General features: G+C 45.2%; 1 protein-coding gene, 4 long non-coding RNA genes and 1 other non-coding gene across 29 annotated transcripts in view; 3 read left to right on the top strand and 3 right to left on the bottom strand.

Annotated features, from left to right (window-relative positions):
* SLC11A2 (solute carrier family 11 member 2) overlaps positions 1-22,965 on the top strand; it is a 72,234-nt gene that overhangs the window by 16,055 nt on the left and 33,214 nt on the right. For 7 of the 24 annotated variants that reach the window (XR_013400562.1, XR_013400561.1, XM_077952404.1 and 4 more), the window contains exon 1: positions 6,876-6,952. The exons of 1 other annotated variant lie outside the window; for it this stretch is intronic. Coding sequence is in view for 2 of the 23 variants with exons in the window: in XM_015151606.3 (XP_015007092.1) it covers positions 5,127-5,175 (49 nt within the window). In the remaining 21 variants the exon portion in view is untranslated. 24 annotated transcript variants of the gene reach the window in all.
* On the bottom strand, positions 1,657-4,297 carry LOC144332895 (uncharacterized). Its single transcript, XR_013401095.1, has 3 exons — positions 2,841-4,297; positions 2,240-2,496; positions 1,657-1,968 (listed from the first exon to the last, which is right to left on the bottom strand). It is a non-coding gene; the product is annotated as an uncharacterized LOC144332895 (long non-coding RNA).
* LOC144332897 (uncharacterized) lies at positions 6,986-22,913 on the bottom strand. Its single transcript, XR_013401097.1, has 2 exons — positions 22,812-22,913; positions 6,986-8,577 (listed from the first exon to the last, which is right to left on the bottom strand). It is a non-coding gene; the product is annotated as an uncharacterized LOC144332897 (long non-coding RNA).
* Positions 11,609-15,569, bottom strand: LOC144332898 (uncharacterized). Its single transcript, XR_013401098.1, has 3 exons — positions 15,423-15,569; positions 13,384-14,715; positions 11,609-12,240 (listed from the first exon to the last, which is right to left on the bottom strand). It is a non-coding gene; the product is annotated as an uncharacterized LOC144332898 (long non-coding RNA).
* On the top strand, positions 17,036-18,522 carry LOC144332896 (uncharacterized). The gene is made up of 2 exons (XR_013401096.1): positions 17,036-17,302; positions 18,161-18,522. It is a non-coding gene; the product is annotated as an uncharacterized LOC144332896 (long non-coding RNA).
* On the top strand, positions 19,827-19,934 carry LOC114671129 (U6 spliceosomal RNA). The gene has a single exon (XR_003721024.1). It is a non-coding gene; the product is annotated as a U6 spliceosomal RNA (small nuclear RNA).

Here is a 22,965-nt window from a genome sequence, read left to right as displayed (position 1 = left end):
GAATTTTGGGATGTTGAGGCAGGAGGATCACTTGAAGCCAGAAGTTTGAGATCAGCCTGGGCAACAAAATGAGATCCTGTCCCTATTACAAAAAAAAAAAAAAAAAAAAAAAGAGAAGGAGAAGGAGAAGGAGGGGGTGGGGAAGAGGAGGAGGAGGAGTGGGGGGAGGGAAAAAAAGGAAAGGGACAGGTGGACAGTGGCCTGGTGATATCTGGGTCCCCAGCTTCAGTCCTGCCTACAGTGAGCTGTATTGTTGGGTTTTTCAGTTTATGTGAATGATTCAGCTCCTTTTGAACACAAGCAGTTTGAATTGGGTTTCTGTCACTGACAATCACAAAACACAACAAAACAAAATCATATAATACACATTTAGCTGCATACTTTCTACTACATCGAATTTCACTTGTTTACTTAATAATATATACAGTTTTTTACCTAAGACTTATGAACATTTTTATAGTTTATAAAATAATCTTGTATTTACATATCACTCAATTTTAACACAATTATGTGAGGTAGGGCATATATTTTTTTTATTTAATAATTTTTTTTTTTTTTGAAACACAGTCTCACTCTGTCACCCAGGCTGGAGTGCAGAGGTATAATCATAGCTCACTGCAACCTTGAATTCCTAGGCTCAAAGGATCCTCCTGCCTCAGCTTCCCACAGTGCTCGGATTACAGGTGTGAGCCACTGAGCCTGGCTAATTTTTTTTTTTTTTAAAAGAGATGGGGTTTCAGGCCGGGTGTGGTGGCTCACGCCTATAATCCCAGAACTTTGGGAGGCCGAGGAGGAGGAATCATGAGGTCAGGAGTTTGAGACCAGCCTGGCCAATATGGTGAAACCCCATGTCTACTAAATACAAAAATTAGCTGGGCATGGTGGTGCAAGACTGTAGTCCCAGCTACTCGGGAGGCTGAGGCAGGAGAATCGCTTGAACCCGGGAGGTGGGGGTTGCAGTGAGCCGAGATCGTGCCACTGCACCCCGGTGTGGGCGACAAAGTGAGACTCTGTCTCAAAAAAAAAAAAAAAAAGAGATGGGGTCTCACCTTATCACCCAGGCTGGAGTGAAGTACACAATCATAGTGCACTGCAGCCTTGAACTCCTGGGCTCAAGGGATCCTCCTGCCTCAGCCTCCAGAGTAGCTGGGACTATAGGAGCAGGCTACCATGCCTGGCTGATTTTTTGTTTTTTTGAGATGGGTCTTGCTCTGTCGCTCAGGCTGGAGTGCAGTGGCATGATCTTGGCTCATTGCAACCTCCACCTCCTGGGTTCAAGCGATTTTCCTCCCTCAGCCTTCTGAGTAGCTGTGATTACAGTCTTGCACCACCATGCCTGGCTAAGTTTTATTTTTATTTATTTATTTTTTGAGATAGGGTTTCACTCCCGTTGCCCAGGCTGGAGTGCAGTGGTGCGATCTCAGCTCATTGCAAACTCTGCCTCCCGGGCTCAAGTGATTATCCTGCCTCAGCCTCCCCAGTAGCTGGGACTATAGGCATGTGCCACCGCTCCCAGCTAATTTTTGTATTTTTTTTAAGAGATGAGGTCTTGCCATGTTGCCCACTTGGTCTCAAACTCCTGAGCTCAAGAGATCGGCCCACCTCAGCCTCCCAAAGTGCTGGGATTATAGGTGTGAGCCACCGCACCTGGCCTAATTTTTTATTTTTTGTAAAGATAGGATCTCACTGTGTTACCCTGGCTGGTTTTGAACTCCTGGGCTCAAGTGATCCTTCTGTCTTAGCCTCCCAAAGTGCTGAGATTATAGGTGAGAGCCACCGTGTCCAGCCAAGAAATATATTTTACAGTAACCCAGTACACACGTACACACACAGGCACACACTCTTAAAGTTGCACAAAACAACACTTACCTTAGTGCCTTTGACATTCTCTGATATTTTCTATTCTATTTTTTAAAAATTCTGACCGGGCGCAGTGGCTCACGCTTGTCATCCCAGCACTTTGGGAGGCTGAGACAGGCAGATCACAAGGTCAGGAGTTCGAGACCAGCCTGGCCAACATGGTGAAACTCCTGTCTCTACTAATAATACAAAAATTAGCTGGATGTGGTGGCACATGCCTGTAATCCCAGCTACTTGGGAGGCTGAGGCAGGAAAATTGCTTGAACCTGGGAGGTGGAGGTTGCAGCGAGCCAAGATTGCGCGACTGCATTTTAGCCTGGGTGGCAGAGTAAGATTCTGTCTCGGGAAAAGAAAAAAAAATTCTGTTTTATTTCAGCACTTTAGAAGGCCAAGGCAGGTGGTTCCCTTGAGTCCTAAAGTTTGAGACTAGCCTGGTCAATATAGGGAGACCCTGTCTCTACAAAAAATAAATATACATCTGTTTTCTTGCTGTGTCCAACTCAAGAATAAAAAAAAGAAAAGAAAAGAAAAAATATACTAGTTGCAACCTACAGTTTGTTTTGTTTGTTTGTTTGTTTTGTTTGTTTTTTGCTGGAATGAAGTGGCGCCATCTCAGCTCACTGCAACCTCTGCCTCCTATATTCTAGCGATTCTCCTGCCTCAGCCTCCCAAGTAGCTGGGACTACTGGCAGCCCCCACCACACGCAGCTAACTTTTGTATTTTTAGTAGAAACAAGGTTTCACCATGTTGGCCAGGCTGGTCCCGAACTCCTGAGCTCCAGTGATCTGCCCGCCTTGGCCTCCCAAAGTGCTGGGATTATAGGCATAAACCATTGTGCCTGGCCACAATCCACAGGTTTTCTTTTTAGTTGTTTTTTTTTAGAGACAGGGTCTTGCTCTGTTTCCCAAGTTGGAGTGCATTAGCATGATCACAGTTCACGGCAGTCTTGAACTTCTGGAGTTTTCTGTTCTGTGACTACCTTATGTTGTTCTTGTCTCAATTTTTGAATGGAAGGAAATTGTTTAAGGTGTACAAGATGGAGGTGATACGGTGTGGTGGTTGAGTCTCGGCTCGTGGGTCCAACAGATTTGTGTTCAAAGCCTGGCTTTGCCACTAACTAGCTGTGTCCTTAGACAAATTATACTCTAAGTCTCAGATTCCTAATTTGCAAAATGAGAATAATAATAAATAATAGTTCCTGCCCCATTAGTTTATTATGAGGATTGTTTTTTTTGGTAGAGACATAGTCTTGCTATGTTGCCCAGGCTATTCTCAAACTCCTGGCCTCAAGTGATCTGCCTGCCTCGGCCTCCCAAAGTGCTGGGATTACAGGCATGAATTTTTGTGCCAGCCTACTATGAGGATTAATGCTTGTGAAGTGTTAAATATAGTGTTTGGTACACAATAAAAATTCAATTAATGTTGTCAGTTACTCAAGTATAAATTGGGGACCAGGAAGGCAAAAATGGAGTGTGTTTTTTGCAGACGAACAGAGGGGAGCCAGGACACAGCTCAGCTTGCTCGTGCCCAGAGAGAGTTAAGCTGCTGACCCTGAAGGCAGGGGGCACGCAACTGTGTGTGGGAGCCGGACTAAGCAGCTGCGACAGGGCAGACAGTGTGAGAAAGCTGTTGATGAGAGCTGCTGCTGAATAAAATCATATTTCACCTGTCTATGGCCCCCCAAGTGTTCTTTCTGCTCATCCATCCACTACCTCCGGACCTCAACATGACCTTTGGCATAGTCTAAACCTGACACTCATAACACAGATTTTTGAGACAGGGTCTTGCTGTGTCGCAGAGGCTGGAGTGCTCTGGCATGATCATGACGCACTGCAGTCTTGACCTCCTGGACTCAAGTGATCCTCCCACCTCAGCCTCCCAAGAAGCTAGGATGTTCCACAAGCACATTCCACTACACCCAGCTAATTTTTAAATTTTTCGTAGAGATGGGATCTCCCTATGTTGCCTAGGGTAAGAATTCCTAAACTCAAATAGGCCTTTTCCTTCTGAGACTTTAGTTCCTGGGTGATCTTACAGGTGCTTCTATTTTCCCCTCAAGTGGAACAAATTGGCCCCCAGCCCAATCTGCAGAGACAGCTTTGCCTTGGGGAACTTACCTGATGTAGAACAAAGACAGGAGACAGGCCAAGTTGTAGTTATTTGACTTTCATGATTAAGAGAGCCCTGAAGCAAAGAGACCTTTCATCTGGGTCCCGGGGCAGAAGATCCATAATTCTTTCTCCAGATTCAATGGTTGTTCTAGGTAAGAACCAGAACCACTTGCTGGAAGCCTGCCTTGACTTATTTGAATTGATTACTGCTTTTCTTTCTTTTCGATTCTAAGCTATTATGTTTTTATGGTACTAAGCAGATTTTCTTGAAAGCTACTAGAAAACTGCCTGCTACCTGAAAGCAGCAACTGTTTTCTTCTCTCTTGCTTTTTACCCCATCCCAATGCTTCTCTTTTGCGGCTTGTTATCTAAGTTATTTCCCTGAGGCAAAATTTCCCCATTCTTTCAGCTCCCCTCCTCCCAGATTGAGAAATTCTAGGCTTGCCCTGGACTTCTCTTTTTAGTCTCTGGGTTTTTTTTCCTTTCTTTTTCTTTTTCATCAGGCACCAAGTCCGGAGTTTGCGTGGCTCTGATGTCTGCCCGTGGATCACTGATTGACCAGGCTGAAGCCAGCGGGTCCTTTAGATCCCTAGGGATAAAAGAGCAGGCAGCATTTCCACCCACGCTCTGAGACTCCTCATAATTGCATCAGTGCTGCACGTACCTATGCGGAAAATACAAGTGGACTGTCAGGCTTGGGGTTAATGGTTTCACCTCACGTCTCAGAGGAGCAGAGTCCTAGTGCACCTGTGGAGCCTGAACCAGCTTCACTCCAAGAGGAGCAGAGAAGGGAAGCAATTTATCTTACTCCACCCCTTTCAACCACTGGCACTCACAGGTTTGCCACCTGCTCTTGCTCTTGCCAAATGGTACAGAGATGAAATCTTAGAATAAAAGTTTTTGAACTCAATACATTATTAATTAATATCTAGGAGTGGCAGATATATAATGCTTCTCTTTTCACGACAGGTCAAAGATGAAATCTGATTAGGCTTTGGAGGGCGTGGTTTGCCTCTTGAAAGTCCTTGCCAGTCTTTAGAAAGCTGTGTTGCTTAGAGCACCCAAAAGTGCCCTTATCTAACTGAGGGAGGCGCACTTGTCTTCATATATAGAGGCAGGAGCTGGCATTGGGAAAGTCAAACTAGTTCTGCACCATGAGGAAGAAGCAGCTTAAGACGGAGGCAGCGCCACACTGTGAGCTAAGTAAGTAGCCCAGGGAAGCTGCCCAGCTGAGCTGACCTGAAAGGGTGACAAGTACAGCTCTAGCAATTTTATTTTCTAGTTATAATAGAAGTTCCCAAAGGAAAGGTTCTGGTTTGGAGGAACTTCATCAAACCTTTCTGAAACTCCACAGATGTACTGTAGCGAGAATCTCAGAACTAATTTGTGTATTTTCTTTTTTCTCCAGGAGAAATTCTGTATGAAAAACAACCTGCTCCAGGAAGGCAAGCCCCTCCCCGCCTTTTTTTTTTTAGTCCCCGAGTTTGTTTTTACGTTGCACTTTATTTGAATTTTTCTCTTGGCCGTTCACACTCCTTTCCTCATTTCTCAGACTTTCTTACTAATGAAATTTTCTCCTAGCCGTTTTTACGTGAATAAAGAAGCTCCGTTACCTTTAATGCTGTAAGCAGTGCGGGGGGTCGGGGAGTGAGGGTGGCGGGATAATCTAATGTTTTTGGTGGCTGTAAACGACATTGTAGAAAATTACGGTGATTTGTTAGGCCATTTATTCCCTCTTCACCAGTCTGGCAGTCATCTTCAGAACAAAAGAAGGCGTGAGGCTGAAACTGGGGATAGAGTGGGATTGCTTTGGTAGGTAGGATAAAGTCTGGGGAGAATCGAGGCAACTGGGCGAGAAGGAGGAAAACAATTCGCTGCGGAGGCTTGGGAGGACACCGGAGGCGGTGGAACTGGCTGCACTAGCTGATGTGTCGCGGTTCCTCCCAGGTGTGGGGTACTCTTGGTGGGGCAGCAGATACTATGATGTGGCTCTTGGGGCGCGAGGAAATGTTCCTGTCAGGTGGCTATACTTTCTTTTTGAGACAGGGTTTTGCTGTCACCCAGGCTGGAGTGCAGTGGCACGACCTTGTCTCACCACAGCCTCCCCCTCACAGGCCCAAGTGATCCTCCCACCTCAGCCTCCCGAGCAGGTGGGACCACAGGCGGGCGCCATGATGCCTGGCTAATTTTTTTTTCTTTTTTTGAGACGGAGTTTTCGCTCGTTTCCGAGGCTGGAGTGTAACGGCGCCATCTCGGCTCACCGCACCTCCGCCTCCCGGGTTCAAGCGATTCTCCGCCTCAGTCTCCCGAGTAGCTGGGATTACTGGCATGCGCCACCACGCCCCGCTAATTTTGTATTTTTAGTAGAGACGGGGTTTTTTCATGTTGGTCAGGCTGGTCTCAAACTCCCGACCTCAGGTGATCCGCCCGCCTCGGCCTCCCAAAGTGCCGGGAGTACAGGCGTGAGTCACCGCGCCCGGCCTTTGCCTGGCTAATTTTAAAATTTTTTGTAGAGACCGAGTCTCACTTTGTTGCCCAGGCTGGTCTCGAGCCTCCGCGCCCGGCCTGGCTACCCTTTACAGGATAGAGCTATACCTCGTAGCTTGTCTGTCAGTACCTAACGGGGCGCCACGGCGAACTAGGGCAGGAATCTTATCTGTCCCCAGACTGCTAGCGGACGGGAGCTCCCCAGCCCACGGGCTGTGTGGTTCTGGCCAGAGCAAGCAGCAACTATGCAGCATGCAGCTCCCGCTGGGGGCCCCAGGGGCCGCCCCATCCAGACTCCGCGTGGGCGGAGCCTCGGTCCTCAGTCGGCGGGCCACGCGTCCCGGCCGCTGCGGGGACTCCAACCAATAGGGATGTGCGGCTGCTGTCCTATCGGCCAATCGCGGGGAGGGGAGGGCGTTGGCCAGCTTGGCGCTGGCTCCCGGAATATGGAGCGGTCAGCTCGGGGGCGGCGTGTCAGGTGGTTGCGGACCTGGTAAGGTGAGGGGAAGGCAAGGTCAGGGGTCACGGATTCTGCTCGCGGACAGGGAGGGGCGCGGGGCGGCTCGAGGGCCCGTGTCGGGGGTCAGGTCCGGGACTAGGATGCGAAACCGGCTCGCCGTGCGGGGCTGTGAGGGGAGGTGTGGGCAGGGAGGGCCTCAGGCCCGGAGTCCAGGACTGATGGAGCAGCGACATTCAGAGGAAGACCCAAAGATGGGGGCAGGGAGGGAACGCCGACGGTCGCGGGGGTCTCGCCCCTTCCCCGCCGCGGCCTAGGACACATGGCCCAACTCCCAGCTGCACCGGATGGCGCGCCGGCCCGTGGTCGGGGTGCGCTGACCTGCTTCGACGCCGTGAAAGAGGCCGACCGGCACAGGGCAAGGTCTCTCGGGGCCTCCTTGTCGGCGCCGCAGGGGGCCGGGCTGCTTTCCGGGGCCTCCCGCCGCCCCGCTTCAACAAAAGACTCATTATAGCCTAACCGACTTCCAGGGAGCGCCTTCTGTGTGAATAGCCTGCATAGGCGGCTCCGTGGTTGTGGGTAGATTGGTTTTAAGGCTGTTTGTGCAGCTCTCAGGGACCCTCTGGATTCCAGGCTCCAATGAGCAGGGTTTTTCTGCAGGGGAATATTGCACATATGTAAGTGGGCTGGATGGCTCTCCCAGCCGTTCGTTTCATGTGTCCCCACTTTTAAAGCTACCGCTTAAATGTGACATCTCTTGCAAAAGCAAAAATTATCTGGAAGGAGAGTTTGCAAGGAGAGATAGGCTTCTAAAAACTCGCTGGCCCCAATTTTAGTCACTGTTGGTGAAAACTGGAGAAGCTATGTATACATTGACTTCTGGAACCCGAAGCCTCACCAGTTCGCATAATTTCTTGGCTTTGTAAATCTTTGAACAAGTTGTTTGCCTCTTTGTTCTTTTGTTCCACGTACTTAAAATGGGGATTGATAATATCAATCTTAGAGGATTGTTGGTATGAAATTAGTTAATAAACAACAAAGTACTTAGAACAGTTCCTGACGTGGAGTTTTTGTTATTGTTACCTTCTTTCCCCTCAACACTTCTAAAGAATTCTAACCTTATTACTTACTCTTTGCTCAGAGTATCATGACCTAGCACCAGGGAACCCGCCGGCCTATACTTTCCATTGACATGATTAACTTTGATCTGAGGGTATAGTGTAGTTACAAGTGACTAAAGGATTTCTGCTGCGTGTTTGTTTTATTAAATACGGTTGGAAACTGTCATTATACTAGGTCATTTATGGTGATACCTGTGTTAGGTAAATGAAACCTGAGACCTTCGGTTGTTTATTTTTTCATTGGACAATAGTTCATTGACAGTCTTGCTTGGCCCACGCAGTTTATTTTGGAGCCAGTACTAAAAAGTCCATGATTGCAGCATACTTGGTTTCTCATGTTTCCGGAACGGCAGCAGTGGGACTCGGGAGGGGAATTTCTGGGTAGCCTGGCAGCACTTCTTGTTAAGGAATGGGGAAACTTCTTATGAATCTAATCTTACTCTACTGTTAGGAAATCAGCAGTGGTCCCTTGGATTACTCTACAAAGCTAGTAAGCAGCTTTGGTTCCGTTATGATTCAGTGAAAGTTAGAGAATTATATCTACAAAGTAGGATCTTTTGATACAGAGTTTCGCTCTTGTTGCCCAGGCTGGAATGCAATGGCGCGATCTCTGCTCACTGCAACCTCTGCCTCCTGGGTTCAAGCGATTCTCCTGCCTTAGCCTCCTGATGCCCGGCTAATTTTTTTTTTTTTTTTTTTTTTTGGTATTTTTAGTAGAGATGGGGTTTCACCATGTTGGCCAGGCTGGTCTGGAACTCCTGACCTCAAGTGATCCACCTGCGTCGGCCTCCCAAAGTGCTGGGATGGCGTGAGCCACTGGACCCTGCCGGATCTTTCTTGTTTGACTTTCAGTGCTAAGTATTTGGGTGAGTGTTGTTGAATCAAAGATATCTTTATTCTCTGCCTCCTCACCATGCACATACATACAAATGTCTGCTGACAGATTTCTGTCCTTCCTATGACCTTAAAAAGCCCTCTCATATTCTCGTGATGCTATCTGGGATACTCCAGTGGAAGACTGCTTTGTCTTCTAATTCTTCCCTTCAAGGAAGCTGCTATTCATACACATAGCATTATTAGGAACTAGTCAGAAAATGAGAAACTTTATGAAAAAAAAATTGCTTACGGCAGCAGTATGCTGGCCAAATTTAGTTGAAGTGCAGATGATATAAGTTTAGTTGTTTAGTTTTGGAATAAGAGAGTTCAAGACTTTTTTCTTTCCCCAAGACAAGGTCTGGCTCTGTAACCCAGGATGGAGTACAGTGGCATGATCATAGCTCACTGCAGGGTTGACCTTCCAGGCTCAAGTGATCCTCCTGCCACAGCCTCCCTAGTAGCTGGGAGTACAGGTGCATGCCACCACCCCTGACTAATTAAAAAAATTTTTTTGTGAAGATGGAGTCTCACTAGGTTTCCCAGGCTGTCTTGAGCCCATGAGTGCCAGCCACAGTGCCCAACCAGTTTAATACTTCTTTAGGATTTAAAGTTGGACGTTGGCCTGGTGAGAGTGAAGGACAATGTCTTTGAAATCTGTTTTTGCCGAAGAGGCATGGGAGTGACACCTTTAAAGAACTGAGTGTGTTTGAGGCAGAAAGGGAAGTCTACTGCCCTAATATTGTCATTATTATCATCTCTATGAGGCTCTGTAGTTTGAGTAAAACATTCTGGGAAAAAAGGTAGGGGCATTTGAATGAGCGGAATGTAATGGATTAGAAGATGCAGACCGTGTCTCACTTACTGGCTGCCATTTATTCTTTATTTTTATTTTTTGGAGACAGGGTCTTACTCTCTTGCCAGGCTGGAGTACAGTGGTGCAATATTGGTTCACTGCAACCTCCACGTCCCAGGCTTAAGCGATCCTCCCACTAGAGCCTCCTGAGTTGCTGGGACTACAGGCTTGCGCCACCACGCTTAGCTAATTGTTAATTTTTTTGTAGAGTTGAGTTCTCACTATATTGCCCAGGCTGGTCTTGAACTCCTAGGCTCAAGCAGTCCTGCCTTGGCCTCCCAAAGTGCTGGGATTACAGCCATGAGCCACTGTTGCCCAGCCTTGCCATTTATTCTTTTTATAATTTAACAAACATTTAATGAGCAATTTACATTAATTGGCCCCTTGAGACACAAAGAAGAGCCTTCCAGGCATCATCAGGAATATTCTAGATAGAATAAAATGACATGTATATAATAAAGTATATTGTAATGAAATCATAATGGAATATAAAACAATTGGCCAGGAATGACCAAAATATATTTATTGCCTAACTTCTCTTCCACTTCTAATTTCAAGTTAAAGTAATTTATATTTTTTGGCATAAGGAACAAATTAGGGTTTTTAGTCTTGTTCTGGTGCCTATTGCTGGTAAGTCATTTTGTATGAGGTTTGTGTTTGTTTTGGTCTCATCTCTACTAAGCTGATAGCTGTTAAAACTCCTAGGAAATGAAAGAAGAAAGCTACAAGTTAATTATTAAAACTTTACCAGGTTTCAAAGAGCAAAAGGAGGCTTGTTAAAGGCTGGAGAATCTGGTAGTATATGTTGTCTTAATTTTTCTTTGCTTTTAGGAAAAGAAACTTTGAGGACAATATTTACTTAAAGTTGTTAAGGTCAATCTGCATCATTTGGGAGCCAATATCCATCATTAGGAAAAATGGGTTGAATGTAATCTAATGAAAATTCTTCATATATGTCAGAGAAAAGCTACTTAAGTGTGAAGGCAAAACATATTTTCTGAGGCAAGAAGTAGGTATAGTCTGGTTTAATAGGGGATTTTCTTTTTTTGAAAAAAGTAATTTTTTTTTTAATAGAGACTGGGTTTCTCACTCTGTTGCCCAGGCTGGTCTCAAACTTCTGGGCTCACGCAATCCTCCCGCCTCAGCTTCCCAAAGTGCTAAGGGATTACAGGTGTGAGCCACCATGGCCAGTCTAATAGGGAATTTTCTTATTCAAGTAGAAAGGGGTCTTTGAAATTGTCCACAGAGCTTGGCATTTTGTTCCACGATAGAGGTGTCAGATCAGGAGGCCAGGTTTGTCCCCCAAAAGGAAACGCACTGCTGTAAACTTCTGGTTAGGAGGAAGTTCAGAGGAAGCTCACCCTGTGAGAGTTGGGAAGAACAAACACGAAGCTATAGTCACTGGAAGTAAGACTTTAGTGACCCTGACTTGTGAGCATTCAGGGAGATTTGGAAGCTGGTTAAACCTCAACAGCACTGATGGGAGAGAGTGAAGAGTTGTATTTAATGGGTACCAGCCCCTTCCAATTCTGATGTCTCTGGTTGATGTGTGATATTTTTGTTGAAAAGATAAGTACTCCTTGACAGCCTGGCCACATTTTTCCCAACTGTTATCGTTTTTGACACCCAGGCAGCTGGTTTCATTATCAACTGTACTATTCCTCCCTACATCTTCCTCCCCACTCCTCTTCTTCCTTCCTAACATTTTCTCCACTTTCTCTTTTTCTTTTTTCTTTATCTTAAGATGGTCTCAATGTCACGTTTTTCATTCAGCTACAAAACAGACTTAGAAGTCCAGCTCAGATGAGAAACAGCAAATTTGGTGTTGAGTTGAAGTTGTGGTTGTCTTTTTTTTTTTGAGACAGAGTCTCACTATGTCACCCAGACTGGAGTGCAGTGGCATGATCTCAGCTCACCGCAACCTCCACTTCCCAGGCTCAAGCGATTCTCCTGCCTCAGCCTCTCAAGTAGCTGGGATTACAGGCGCGTGCCGCTACTATCTGGCTAATTGTTGTATTTTTAGTAGAGATGGGGTTTCACCATGTTGGCCAGGCGGGTCTTGAACTCCTGACCTCAAATGATCCACCTCCCTAAGTCTCCCATAGTGCTGGCATTACAGGCGTGAGCCACTGTGCCTGGCCCAAAATTGTGGTTTTCCAAATTACATAGGATGTCTCCAATTTTGAGATTATTATTAGGGCATGCAAAGTACGCTTTGGTATCTGTAAAGAATTGGTTCCAGGACCTCACTCACACGCATACCAAAATCCTGGGATGATGCTTAAGTCCCCATAAAATGGCGCAGTATTTGCATTTAACCTATGTACATCATCCCATGTACTTAAAAATCACCTCTAGATTAGTTATATCAATTATAATCTCCCACTTCCCACTTTTTCTTTAGACAGGGTCTTGCTTTGTCATCCAGGCTGGAGTGTAGTGGTGCAATCACGGTTCGCTGCAGCTTTGACTTCCTGGGCTCAAGAGATCCTCCCACCTTAGCCTCCTGAGTAGCTGGGACTACAGACGTGTGGCCATCACACATGGCTAATTTTTAAATTTTTTGTAGAGACAGTGTCTCACTGTGTTGCCCAGGCTGGTCTCAAATTTCTGGGCTGCCTCAGCCTCCCAAAGTGCTGGGGAGCTGTGAGCAACTGCGCTGGGCCTATAATACTTAATACAATGTAATTGCTGTGTAAATAATTGTTCTGTATTATTTAGGGAATAATAACAAGAAAAAATGGTGTGTATGTTCAGTACAGGCACAAGCAACCATTTTTAACCCCCAAATCTTTTTGATTTGCAGTTGTTTGAAACCACAAATGTGGAACCCAGGGTTACAGAGGCCTGACTGTATCTCAGTGGCCATTATGCCAGAGAGAGAGAGACTGGTTCATGTTAAGCGCATTGTATAATAGCAGCACTGTTTGTACTTTATAAACTGGGTGTGTTTGTGTGGCTTTTGGTTGAAGATATTCTAGTATTACCCACTTGAATAGAGAGGATTAGAGTTTTGAGGCCTTTTTCTAAAACGAATGCTTACCACAGGGGCTTTTCACTGTTTACCATGAAGTACACATAATCAGTCTTCAACCTGACTTTTTTTCTAGGTATCATTTTATATCAAATTCATTTTAATAAGAGAAAAACAGGATAAACTTACTCCAATGTAAAAAATAATACCTCACTTGAGCCCAGGAGTTTGAAACCAGCCTGGGTAACATAGCAAGACCCCACCTTTACAAAAAAATAAAAAGTCAGCTGTGGTGATACATGCCTGTAGTCTCAGCTACTTGGGAGGCTGAGGTGGGAGAATCGCTTGAGCCTAGGATTGTGCAACTGCACTCTAGCCTGGGAGGCTGGAAATATGTAAATAATTGTTCTGTAAGACTCTGTCTCAAAACATAAGATAAAAAACAATACCAGACTTTACACGTTCAAGAACAATTTGGAAATTCACATGCCTATTCTAAGCTGTTTCTTTCCCCACACCTCGAATGGGAGCAGATTGAGTTTTAGAACTAATTGGGCTGGGCACGGTGGCTCCTACCTGTAATCCCAGCCCTTTGGAAGGCTGAGGTGGATGGATCCCCTGGCCCCAGGAGTTCAAGACCAGCCTGGGCAACATGGTGAAACCATGTCTCTACAACAAATGCAAAAATTGGTGGGGCATGGCGCATGCCTTTAGTCCCAGCTACTAGGGAGGCTGAGGCGGGAGGATCACTTGAGCCCAGGAGGTTGAAGCTACAGTGAGCTGAGACCATGCCCACAGCACTCCAGCGTGGGCAACAGAGAGCAAGACCCTATCTTAAACAAACAAACAAACAAATAAACAAACTAAAAAACTAATTGGATGGATATTTTTAATAGAAGACTCACAAAATGTTGCTTCATCATGACCTACAATGGAAAAATAGAGGAAGAGTAATAATCTCTTATTTTAAAAAAGTGATAATAACCTTCCTCATTAAAATACATAGGGTTCAGAAAATAATTAGCTCTGTTTGAACTGCTAGAATATTTCAAAAAGTTTTGTTGACTCTCAGTCATCCAAATGGCAGGAGCCCACCTTCATGAAGAGCGCCTGGTACAACAAGGTGTTGTGTTAATAATACAGTAATGGTTCAGTAGAACTGTCAAGTACTTTGGCCTTGAAATAGACCATTAGGGAAAAGAGAATTTTAGAAGAATCTAGAAACCTTTTCATTTTCTTTAGGACAAATAGAATTTTGAAAAGATCAGAATTATTTGTTATTCTCTAATAAACACTTTGGGTGTCACTAAGCCTTGATGTGTGCACCTAGCAGTTTCTCTTTTGTCACTAGCATGTTTGTGGCACTGAACAGTGCCTAAGGAAGAATGAACTGAACAGTGTCAAGAGGAAGAGGTGGCTTTGCCATGTAGCTTGAACACATTCTTGCTAGCATTTATTTCATCAGTTACTTCCATGTAGACACCTTTTTGGCTGATTCTGTGAAAGTTCTTTCCGTATTTAATGTTGTCTTTGATTTTATTGAGGTGAGGAAGGTGATGAAAAAAAGGAGGAAAGAATTAACGGACTGTATTTAAAAACATTCCTCTCTAAACCTTACAATTAATTTTCGGGAGACCTTTTCAGCTGTAAGACTGGTGAGATAGTTTTGTGTACCTTTATTCTCTATAGGGGAATTTTATACAAAAATGAATGATTTCAAACCCAAACTATTTATTTATGACAGAGTCTTGCTCTGTAGCCTAGGCTGGGGTGCCCTGATCACGGCTCACTGCAGTCACAACCTCTCAGGCTCAAGCAGTCTGTCCACCTCAGTCTCCCAAGTAGCACGCACCACCACGCCCAGCTAATTTTTGTATTTTTTTTGTACGGATGGGGTTTTGCCGTGTTGCCCAGGCTGGCATCGAACTCTGCTCGCCTTGGCCTTCCAAAATGCTAGGATTACAGGCTTGAGCCACTGCACTCGGCCTAAACTTTGGTTTTAACCATAGATTAAAAAAAAATGTTTAAGTTGTATATATTAATATTCAGTATTTCAAAGTTTCTTAGGGGCAGTTTTTATTTTATTTTATTTTTGAGATGGAGTCTTGCTCTGTTCCCCAGGCTGGAGTGCAGTGGCATGATCTCGGCTCACTGCAACCTCCACCTTCCAGGATCAAGTGATTCTCCTGCCTCAGTCTCCCAGTAGCTGGGATTACAGGCACCCACTACCACGCCTGGCTAATTTTTGTATTTTTAATAGAGACGGGGTTTCATCATGTTGGCCAGGACAGTCTCGAACTCCTGACCGTAAGTGATCCACCGCCTCAGCCTCCCAAAGTGCTGGGATTACAGGCATGAAGCACCCTGCCTGGCCAGGGGCAGTTTTTTTTTTTTTTTTTTTTTTTTTTTTGAGACGGAGTCTTGCTCTGTTGCCCAGGCTGGAGTGCAGTGGTGCAATCTCCACTCACTGCAAGCTCCGCCTCCCGGGTTCACGCCATTCTCCTGCCTCAGCCTCCTGTGTGGCTGGGACTACAGGCACCCGCCACCGCGCCCGGCTAATTTTTTTTGTATTTTTAGTAGAGACGGGGTTTCACCGTGTTAGCCAGGATGGTCTCGATCTCCTGACCTCGTGATCCGCCCATCTCGGCCTCCCAAAGTGCTGGGATTACAGGCGTGAGCCACCGCGCCCGGCCGGCCAGGGGCAGTTTTTAAAACAGGTTTGGGCTACCCAAATTGTTCTTCTAGAGTTCTTATAAATGCTAAGCGAATATACAGAATTACTGTTAATTAGATGTTAGAATTTATTATAGCTAGTATGTGTTTTGGGGGGTAACTTAATTTTCATGTAATTTCAAACTTGCAGAAAAGTTGTAAGAGTGGTACCAAGGAATGGATGATTTCAAGAAAATGTGGTAAGAGTAATGACAGTGGTAAGCAGTGGGTGCCTTCAGGGAATGTGGAGAAGCCACTTAAGCCAAATTAAGGAGTCAGGAATGCTTTTCTGAGAGGGGATTTTTAATATTTTGCATTTAGGTGGCACTAAAACAAACTAGTAGTAAGTTAGACTGAAGGCAGTAAATACCTGCCAACTAGACAGCTGTAGACTTCTGATTATCTATTGCAGAAGCTTTATCAGAGAGTTCAACTGAACATCCCTAAAGTGTTTGTTGAAAAGCTGAGTGAATCTATATGACCTTGACATTTTTTAAAAGGCAAATAATACATGTACCTGGTAAAACTTTTTTTTATGTGCATAAGGTATACAGTGTGTATTCAGTGAGAGGTTTTCCTTTCACATGACCTCATTTGGGCTCTCCTACTCCTTCCTTCTCGCAGGGATGGCCTTTATTACCAGTTTTTGGTGGGTCCTTTGGGGATTGTATGTGTACGTGTGTGTTTTCTCATTTTTCTTTTTGCTACATACATGATAACATGCTGCTCAACAAATTGGTTTTTTGACTTGACAACATATAATATTTTAGAGATTGTTTCCTATCAATACGTGATAGATCATCTTATTTATAGTGGTTGCATGGTATTGTGTCCAATGAATGTGCATGGTTTATTCAACCAGTCCTCTACTAATATTGAGGTTGTTTACAGTCTTTTCATACTACAAACAATGCTGTGGGAAATATCCTTGTACATATTTCGTTGATGAGTACTTTTTGCTTTTTTTTTTTTATTTATTTTTTATTTTTTTATTTTTTTATTTTTTTATTTTTTTTTTTGAGACGGAGTCTCGCTCTGCCGCCCAGGCTGGAGTGCAGTGGCCAGATCTCAGCTCACTGCAAGCTCCACATCCCGGGTTCACGCCATTCTCCTGCCTCAGCCTCCCGAGTATCTGGGACTACAGGCGCCCGCCACCTCGCCCGGCTAGTTTTTTGTATTTTTTAGTAGAGACGGGGTTTCACCGTGTCAGCCAGGATGGTCTCGATCTCCTGACCTCATGATCCGCCCGTCTCGGCCTCCCAAAGTGCTGGGATTACAGGCTTGAGCCACCGCGCCCGGCCTTTTTTTTTTTTTTAAGAATACATTTTTAGGAGTAAAATTGCTAGATCAAAGAATATGTAGACTTTTGAAAGTTTAGACAGAAAATAAAATTTTGTTAACATTTTTATCTTGTAAAACAGTCTTACAACATTTTTTTTTTTTTTTTGAGACAGGGTCTTGCCTTGTCACCCAGGCTGGAGTGCAGTGGCCTGATCACCACTCACTGCAGCCTTGACCTCCTGGACTCAGGTGATCCTCCCACCTTAGCCTCCCGGGACTACAGATGCCCACCACCACAGCCAACTAATTTTTTTTTTTTTTTTTTTTTTGAGACAGTGTTTTGCTCTTGTCACCCAGGCTGGAGTGCAGTGGCACGATATCTGCTCACTGCAACCTCCACTTCCCGGGTTCAAGTGATTCTCCTGCCTTAGCCTGCCCAGTAGGTGGGATTACAGGCGTTCACCACCACACCCGGCTATTTCTTTTTTTTTTGAGATGGTGTCTCGCCCTGCCGTCCAGGCTGGAGTGCAATGGTGCGATTGCGGCCCACTGCAACCTCCACCTCCCAGGTTCAAGTGAATCTCCTGCCTCAGCCTCCTGAGTAGCTGGGATTACAGGTGCGTGCCACCATGCCCGGCTAATTTTTGTATCTTTAGTAGAGACAGGGTTTCACCATCTTGGCCAGGCTGGTCTCGAGCTCTTGACCTCATGATCTGCCCGCCTCAGCCTCCCAAAGTGCTGGGATTACAGCCATGAACCACTGTGCCTAGCTTTAATTTTTGTATTATTAGTAGAGATGGGGTTTCAACATGTTGGCCAGGCTGGTCTCAGACTCCTGACCTCAGGTGGTCCACCTGCCTCAGCCTCCCAAAGTGCTGGGATTACAGGTGTGAGCCACCGTGTCCGGCCTCCACCTAGCTAATTTTTGTATATTTTGTAGAGATGGAGTTTCACTATGTTGCCCAGGCTGGTCTTGAACTCCTGGGCTCAAGCGATCCGCCTGCCTTCGCCTCCCAAAGTGTTAGGATTACAGGCATGAGCAACTACAGCTAGCCAGTCTTACAACTTTTGTTAGAGAATGGGATAAAATAGGCTGGGTGCGGTGGCTCACGCCTGTAACCCTAGCGCTTTGGGAGGCTGAGATGGGTGGATCGCTTGAGCTCAGGAGTTTGAGACCAGCCTGGGCAACATGGTGAAACCTCATCGCAATAAAAAATACAAAATTAGCCAGGCATGTTGGCATGTGCCTGTAGTCCCAGCTACTCAGGAGGCTGAGGTGGGAGGATTGAGGGGCGCGGAACACGAGGTCAGGAGATTGAGACCATCTTGGCCAACATGGTGAAACCCTGTCTTTACTAAAAATACAAAAATTAGCTGGGCATGGTGGCACGCACCTGTAATCCCAGCTACTAGGGAGGCTGAGGCAGGAGAATGGGATAAAATAGTCATATTACATTTAACCATGAGTGCCATTTTTTTTTCTGTCAATTGCTGTTCAATAGGAAGAAACTTAATGGGTTTAAGAGAAGGTGACGCTTTATGGTTAGGGGTGAGCTAGAATATCAAACCAGTATTAATCGTAATTGTGATGGTTACTTATCAAAGTGTTGCTAGGTTGATTCTGGCTGCTTGTGTCCTAACTCTGGATCTTTTCCCTAATGTGACAAAGTAACTGAAACAACCTGGTGCTACAGCCCTGGAGAGCAAAACTGTCTTAACATTAACTTACTGCTTCCATATGGGTCATAAATTTTCATGGAGACTTAAATGCTATGCATAACTGGCCTGGCCCTTTCTATTCCCTCCCTAGTTTTTTTTTTTTTTTTTTTTTTTAAATTATTTAATTATTTATTTTTTATGAGATGGAGTCTTGCTCTGTTGCCCAGACTGGAGTGCAGTGGCACGATCTCGGCTCACTGCAACCTCTGCCTCCCAGGTTTAAGCGATTCTTCTGCCCAGCCTCCCGAGTAGCTGGGATTAGAGGCGTGCGCTACCATGCCCAGCTAATTTTATATTTTCAGTAGAGATGGGGTTTCTCCATGTTGGTCAGGCTGGTCTTGAACTCCTGACCTCAGGTGATCCGCCTGCCTCAGCCTCCCAAAGTACTGGGATTACAGGTGTGAGCCACTGCGCCCGGTCCCTCCCTAGTTTTATTAATTTTTTTTTTTTTTGAGACGGAGTTTTACTCTGTCACCCAGGCTGGAGTGCAGTGGCACGATCTTGGCTCACTGCAATCTCCACCTCCTGGGTTCAAACGATTCTCATGCCTCAGCCACCCCGGTAGTTAGAATTACAGGCACCTGCCACCACGCCTGGCTAATGTTTGTATTTTTGGTAGAGATGGGGTTTCACCCATGTTGGCCAGGCTGGTCTTGAACTCCTGACTTCAGGTGATCCGCCCACTTCAGCCTCCCAATGTGGTGGGATTAGAGACGTGAGCCACCATGTCTGACCCCAAGCCCAAGTTTTATTCTGTAGGCACTGTAATGAAACATGTAGTTCGCTGACTAAAAGCTTTGTTGAAAAGGCCGGAATCTAGAATTTGTTTTCTTTCTTGAAATAATTCATTCTTGAGATTTCAGAGAGAAGTGAAACTTTTTGTATTTGAACAGCTCTGTATGTACTTGGTATAGGAATGAACTTAGAATACCACTAATAATTATTTAACCTTTTTTTTTTTTTTTTTTTTTTGAGAGGAGTCTCGCTCTGTCGCCCAGGCTGGAGTACAGTGGCGCAATCTCAGCTCACTGCAAGCTTCATCTCCCAGGTTCACGCCATTCTCCTGCCTCAGCCCCCCGAGTAGCTGGGACTACAGGCGCCCGCCACGCCCGGCTAGTTTTTTGTATTTTTAGTAGAGACGGGATTTCACTGTGTTAGCCAGGATGGTCTTGATCTCCTGACCTCATGATCCACCCGCCTCGGCCTCCCAAAGTGCTGGGATTACAGATGTGAGCCACCGCACCCGGCCAATTATTTAACATTTTATCATGAAATATTTCTGTCTAAAAATATTTGCAGACTACAATCTTGGGAAGATCACACTATTACCTTAATTGTTTGCTTTTAAAATACAACTTTTAAAAGCCTATTTTGGTGCTTGCCTCAGCAGCACGTATACTAAATTGGAACAATCAAGAGAAGATTAGCATGGCCTCTCTGCACAAGGATGACACGCAAATTTGTGAAGTGTTCTATATTAAAAGAAAAATTTTTGGCCTGGGGCAGTGGCTCGTGCCTATAATCCCAGCACTTTGGGAGGCCGAGGCGAGTGGATCACCTGAAGTCAGGAGTTTGAGACCAGCCTGGCAAAACCCCATTTCTACTAAAAATAGAAAAATTAACTGAATGTGGTGGCATGTGCTTGTAATCCCAGCTACTCGAGAGTCTGAGGTAGGAGAATCGCTTGAACCCAGGAGTTAGAGGTTGCAGTGAGCTGAGATCACACCACTGCACTCCAGCCTGGGCGACAGAGTGAGACTCCATCTCAAAAAAAATTAAAAACTTTTAAGGACTGTTTTGCCTATTTTGGATAAAAATCTTCCTCAGATGTATGAGACATTTCTGTGTCTTCTTTTTCTTCTTTTTTAGACAAGGCCTCGCTGTATCTCCCAGGCTGGAGTGCGGTGGTGCAATCATGGCTCACCGCAGCCTTGACCCACAGGCTCAAGCAGTCCTGCTAGTTCAGTCTCCCCAGTAGCTGGCACCACAGACATGCACTACCATGCCCAGCTGATTTTCCAGTGCCTTAAACGGGATATTAATCATCATTACAAAAGTGATTTACAGCCTGGCCAATGTGGTGAAACCCCATCTCTACTTAAAAAAAAAAAAAAAAAAAAAAAAAAAAATTAGCCGGGCTTGGTAGTGGGCACCTTTGATTCCAGCTACTTCGGAAGCTGAGGCAGGAGAATCACTTGAACCCAGGAAGCAGAGGTTGCAGCGAGCCGAGATCACGCCATTGCACTCCAGCCTAGGTGACAAGAGTGAAATTCTGTCTCAAAAAAAAAAAAAAAGCAATTTAATTCATTTACCTCATTGTGATCAGGGCCACAATTGGAAACTTGAGTTGTAATACTTGTAATAATATTCTCAGAACTGATTGACTTATAAGGAAGAATTGTTTGCCTCATACCAAATTGCCCAAGACTAATTGACGTACTTGAGTTTTTTGATTCCTCAGTGTGCCAAGTTCCTCTTTTCCTAGAGGAGCTATGCATAGTTCCAGATCCGATTTGTGGTTTCCAATTTATTGTGGGTTAAAATAACCTGATAACATTAGTTTATTAGAATTATATGTAAAACAAAAGTAAAAAGCCTTTGCCGGGAATGAAGGGGCTGTGCTGTGATCGGAATCCAAGTGAGTACTGCTACTCTAAGTGGTCATATATGTAAATCCCCTTTAGGAGAGGTGTTATTGTAGTTGACTGAAAGAGGGGTTGAATTTAGTCAGTATTATTGGGGGCTGTTGGCTGATGTTTTAAGCCATCTAGTGGCTTAAAACCTGACAGGAGAGACATGGCTACTTGTCCGTTGTAATATAATACTTGGCGTTGGTGACTCTAGAGAGGAAGGATTATGTTTTCCAAATTAGCAGGTGGTGGTATATAAGCCCCAGAAGACAGATGAAACCTAAAAAGAAAAAAGCTCCTTTCTGGTCTGAATTCTGTAATTCTGTAAGTACAGAATATGTTGGTAGATAGAAAGATTACCCAAAACCCGAAGCAGCAAGTAGAAGATTGTTCGTGTAGGAACAACATATAAGGGACAAGGGTGGAAAAAAGACTAGATTTAAGCAGTAAAAGATCATTAAGCGAGGCTTCGTCACTTCTCCAGTAGGACAGTTATTATTGGGATTTAAGGAGGGGCTTATCAATAAATACTATGTTGTCCTTCCCTTTCTAAATTTGAAATCAACTGAGAAGTAGATAATAATAAGATTGAAAATTTTTTTTTAAAAATAGCCTTATTGGTGAGGCTCAATGGAGAATATGCCATACATAGATCTGTGCCCAAGTGAGCTTGCTAACATCCTCCCTCCCAATTAAACTTAACAGGATAATGGACATCTGGAACTTCCACCCCACTCCCGACTCCACCCACCCCACTGCAGGTTGCTTAGTACAGGACCTATAGACAAAGGCTGGCATCCTGCACACTGTGCTTAATCCTGCTGGTGCTTCAGCTCTCTTGAAGAGCCCAGGAGGGGCTGGGCCGCGGGTGACTAGTTTCTTCTAGTTGTCAGAGGGTTGAGGAATGAGGTCTGGAACATTATAGCTGTAGACTTTACTTTCTCAGGAAGATTTGAGGCTGCCAAATAGTGGCTCTCCACTACCAGTATGCTCGTATGGTGCTTTTTCCCACCCTTTCTAGAAGACTGACCATGAACTTAAATTACATATTTTAGACCAAAGAGAATTATAGATCTCTGTCCTTAAAAACTCATAAAATATCTTTGGCTGGGCGTGGTGACTCATGCCTGTAATCCCAGCACTTTGGGAGGCTGAGGCGGGTGGATCACAAGGTCAGGACTTTGAGAGCAGCCTGGCCAACATGGTGAAACCCTGTCTCTACTGAAAATACAAAAATTAGCCGGGCATGGTGGCACACGCCTGTAATCTCAGCTACTCGGGAGGCTGAGGCAGGGGAATTGCCTGAACCCAGGAGGCAGAGGTTGCAGCGAGCTGAGGTTGTGCCACTGCACTCCAGCCTGGACAACAGAGTGAGACTCCATCTCAAAAAAAAAAAAGAAAAAAAAACCCTCATAAAATAGGGGGAAATGTGTCTGGCTTCAGACACTTGGGATAATTTGGAGGCAAAGGCAGAGACTGGATACTTGCCTAGCAGCCTCTGTGTAGATGCTAATTAAAGAAGTATTTGCCTGGCCAGGCGCGTTGACTCATGCCTATAATCCCAGCACTTTGGGAGGCTGAGGCGGGCGGATCATGAGGTCAGGAGATTAGGACCATCCTGGCTTACACGGTGAAACCCCGTCTCTACTAAAAATACAAAAAATTAGCCAGGCGTGGTGGCAGGCACCTATAATCCCAGCTACTTGGGAGTCTGAGGCAGGAGAATCACTTGAACCCAGGAGGCAGAAGTTGCAGTGAGCTGAGATTGCACCGCTGTACTCCAGCCTGGGTGACAGAGCAAGACTCTGACTCAAAAAAAAAAAAAAAAAAAGGTATTTGCCGTCTCACTAAAATACCTCCTGTTCAATTTGTCCACCGCCCCT

This window comes from Macaca mulatta, chromosome 11 (genome assembly GCF_049350105.2).
Source record: "Macaca mulatta isolate MMU2019108-1 chromosome 11, T2T-MMU8v2.0, whole genome shotgun sequence".
In the NCBI taxonomy this organism is placed as follows: Eukaryota; Metazoa; Chordata; class Mammalia; order Primates; family Cercopithecidae; genus Macaca; species Macaca mulatta.
This window is presented reverse-complemented; position numbering and strand designations above follow the sequence as displayed.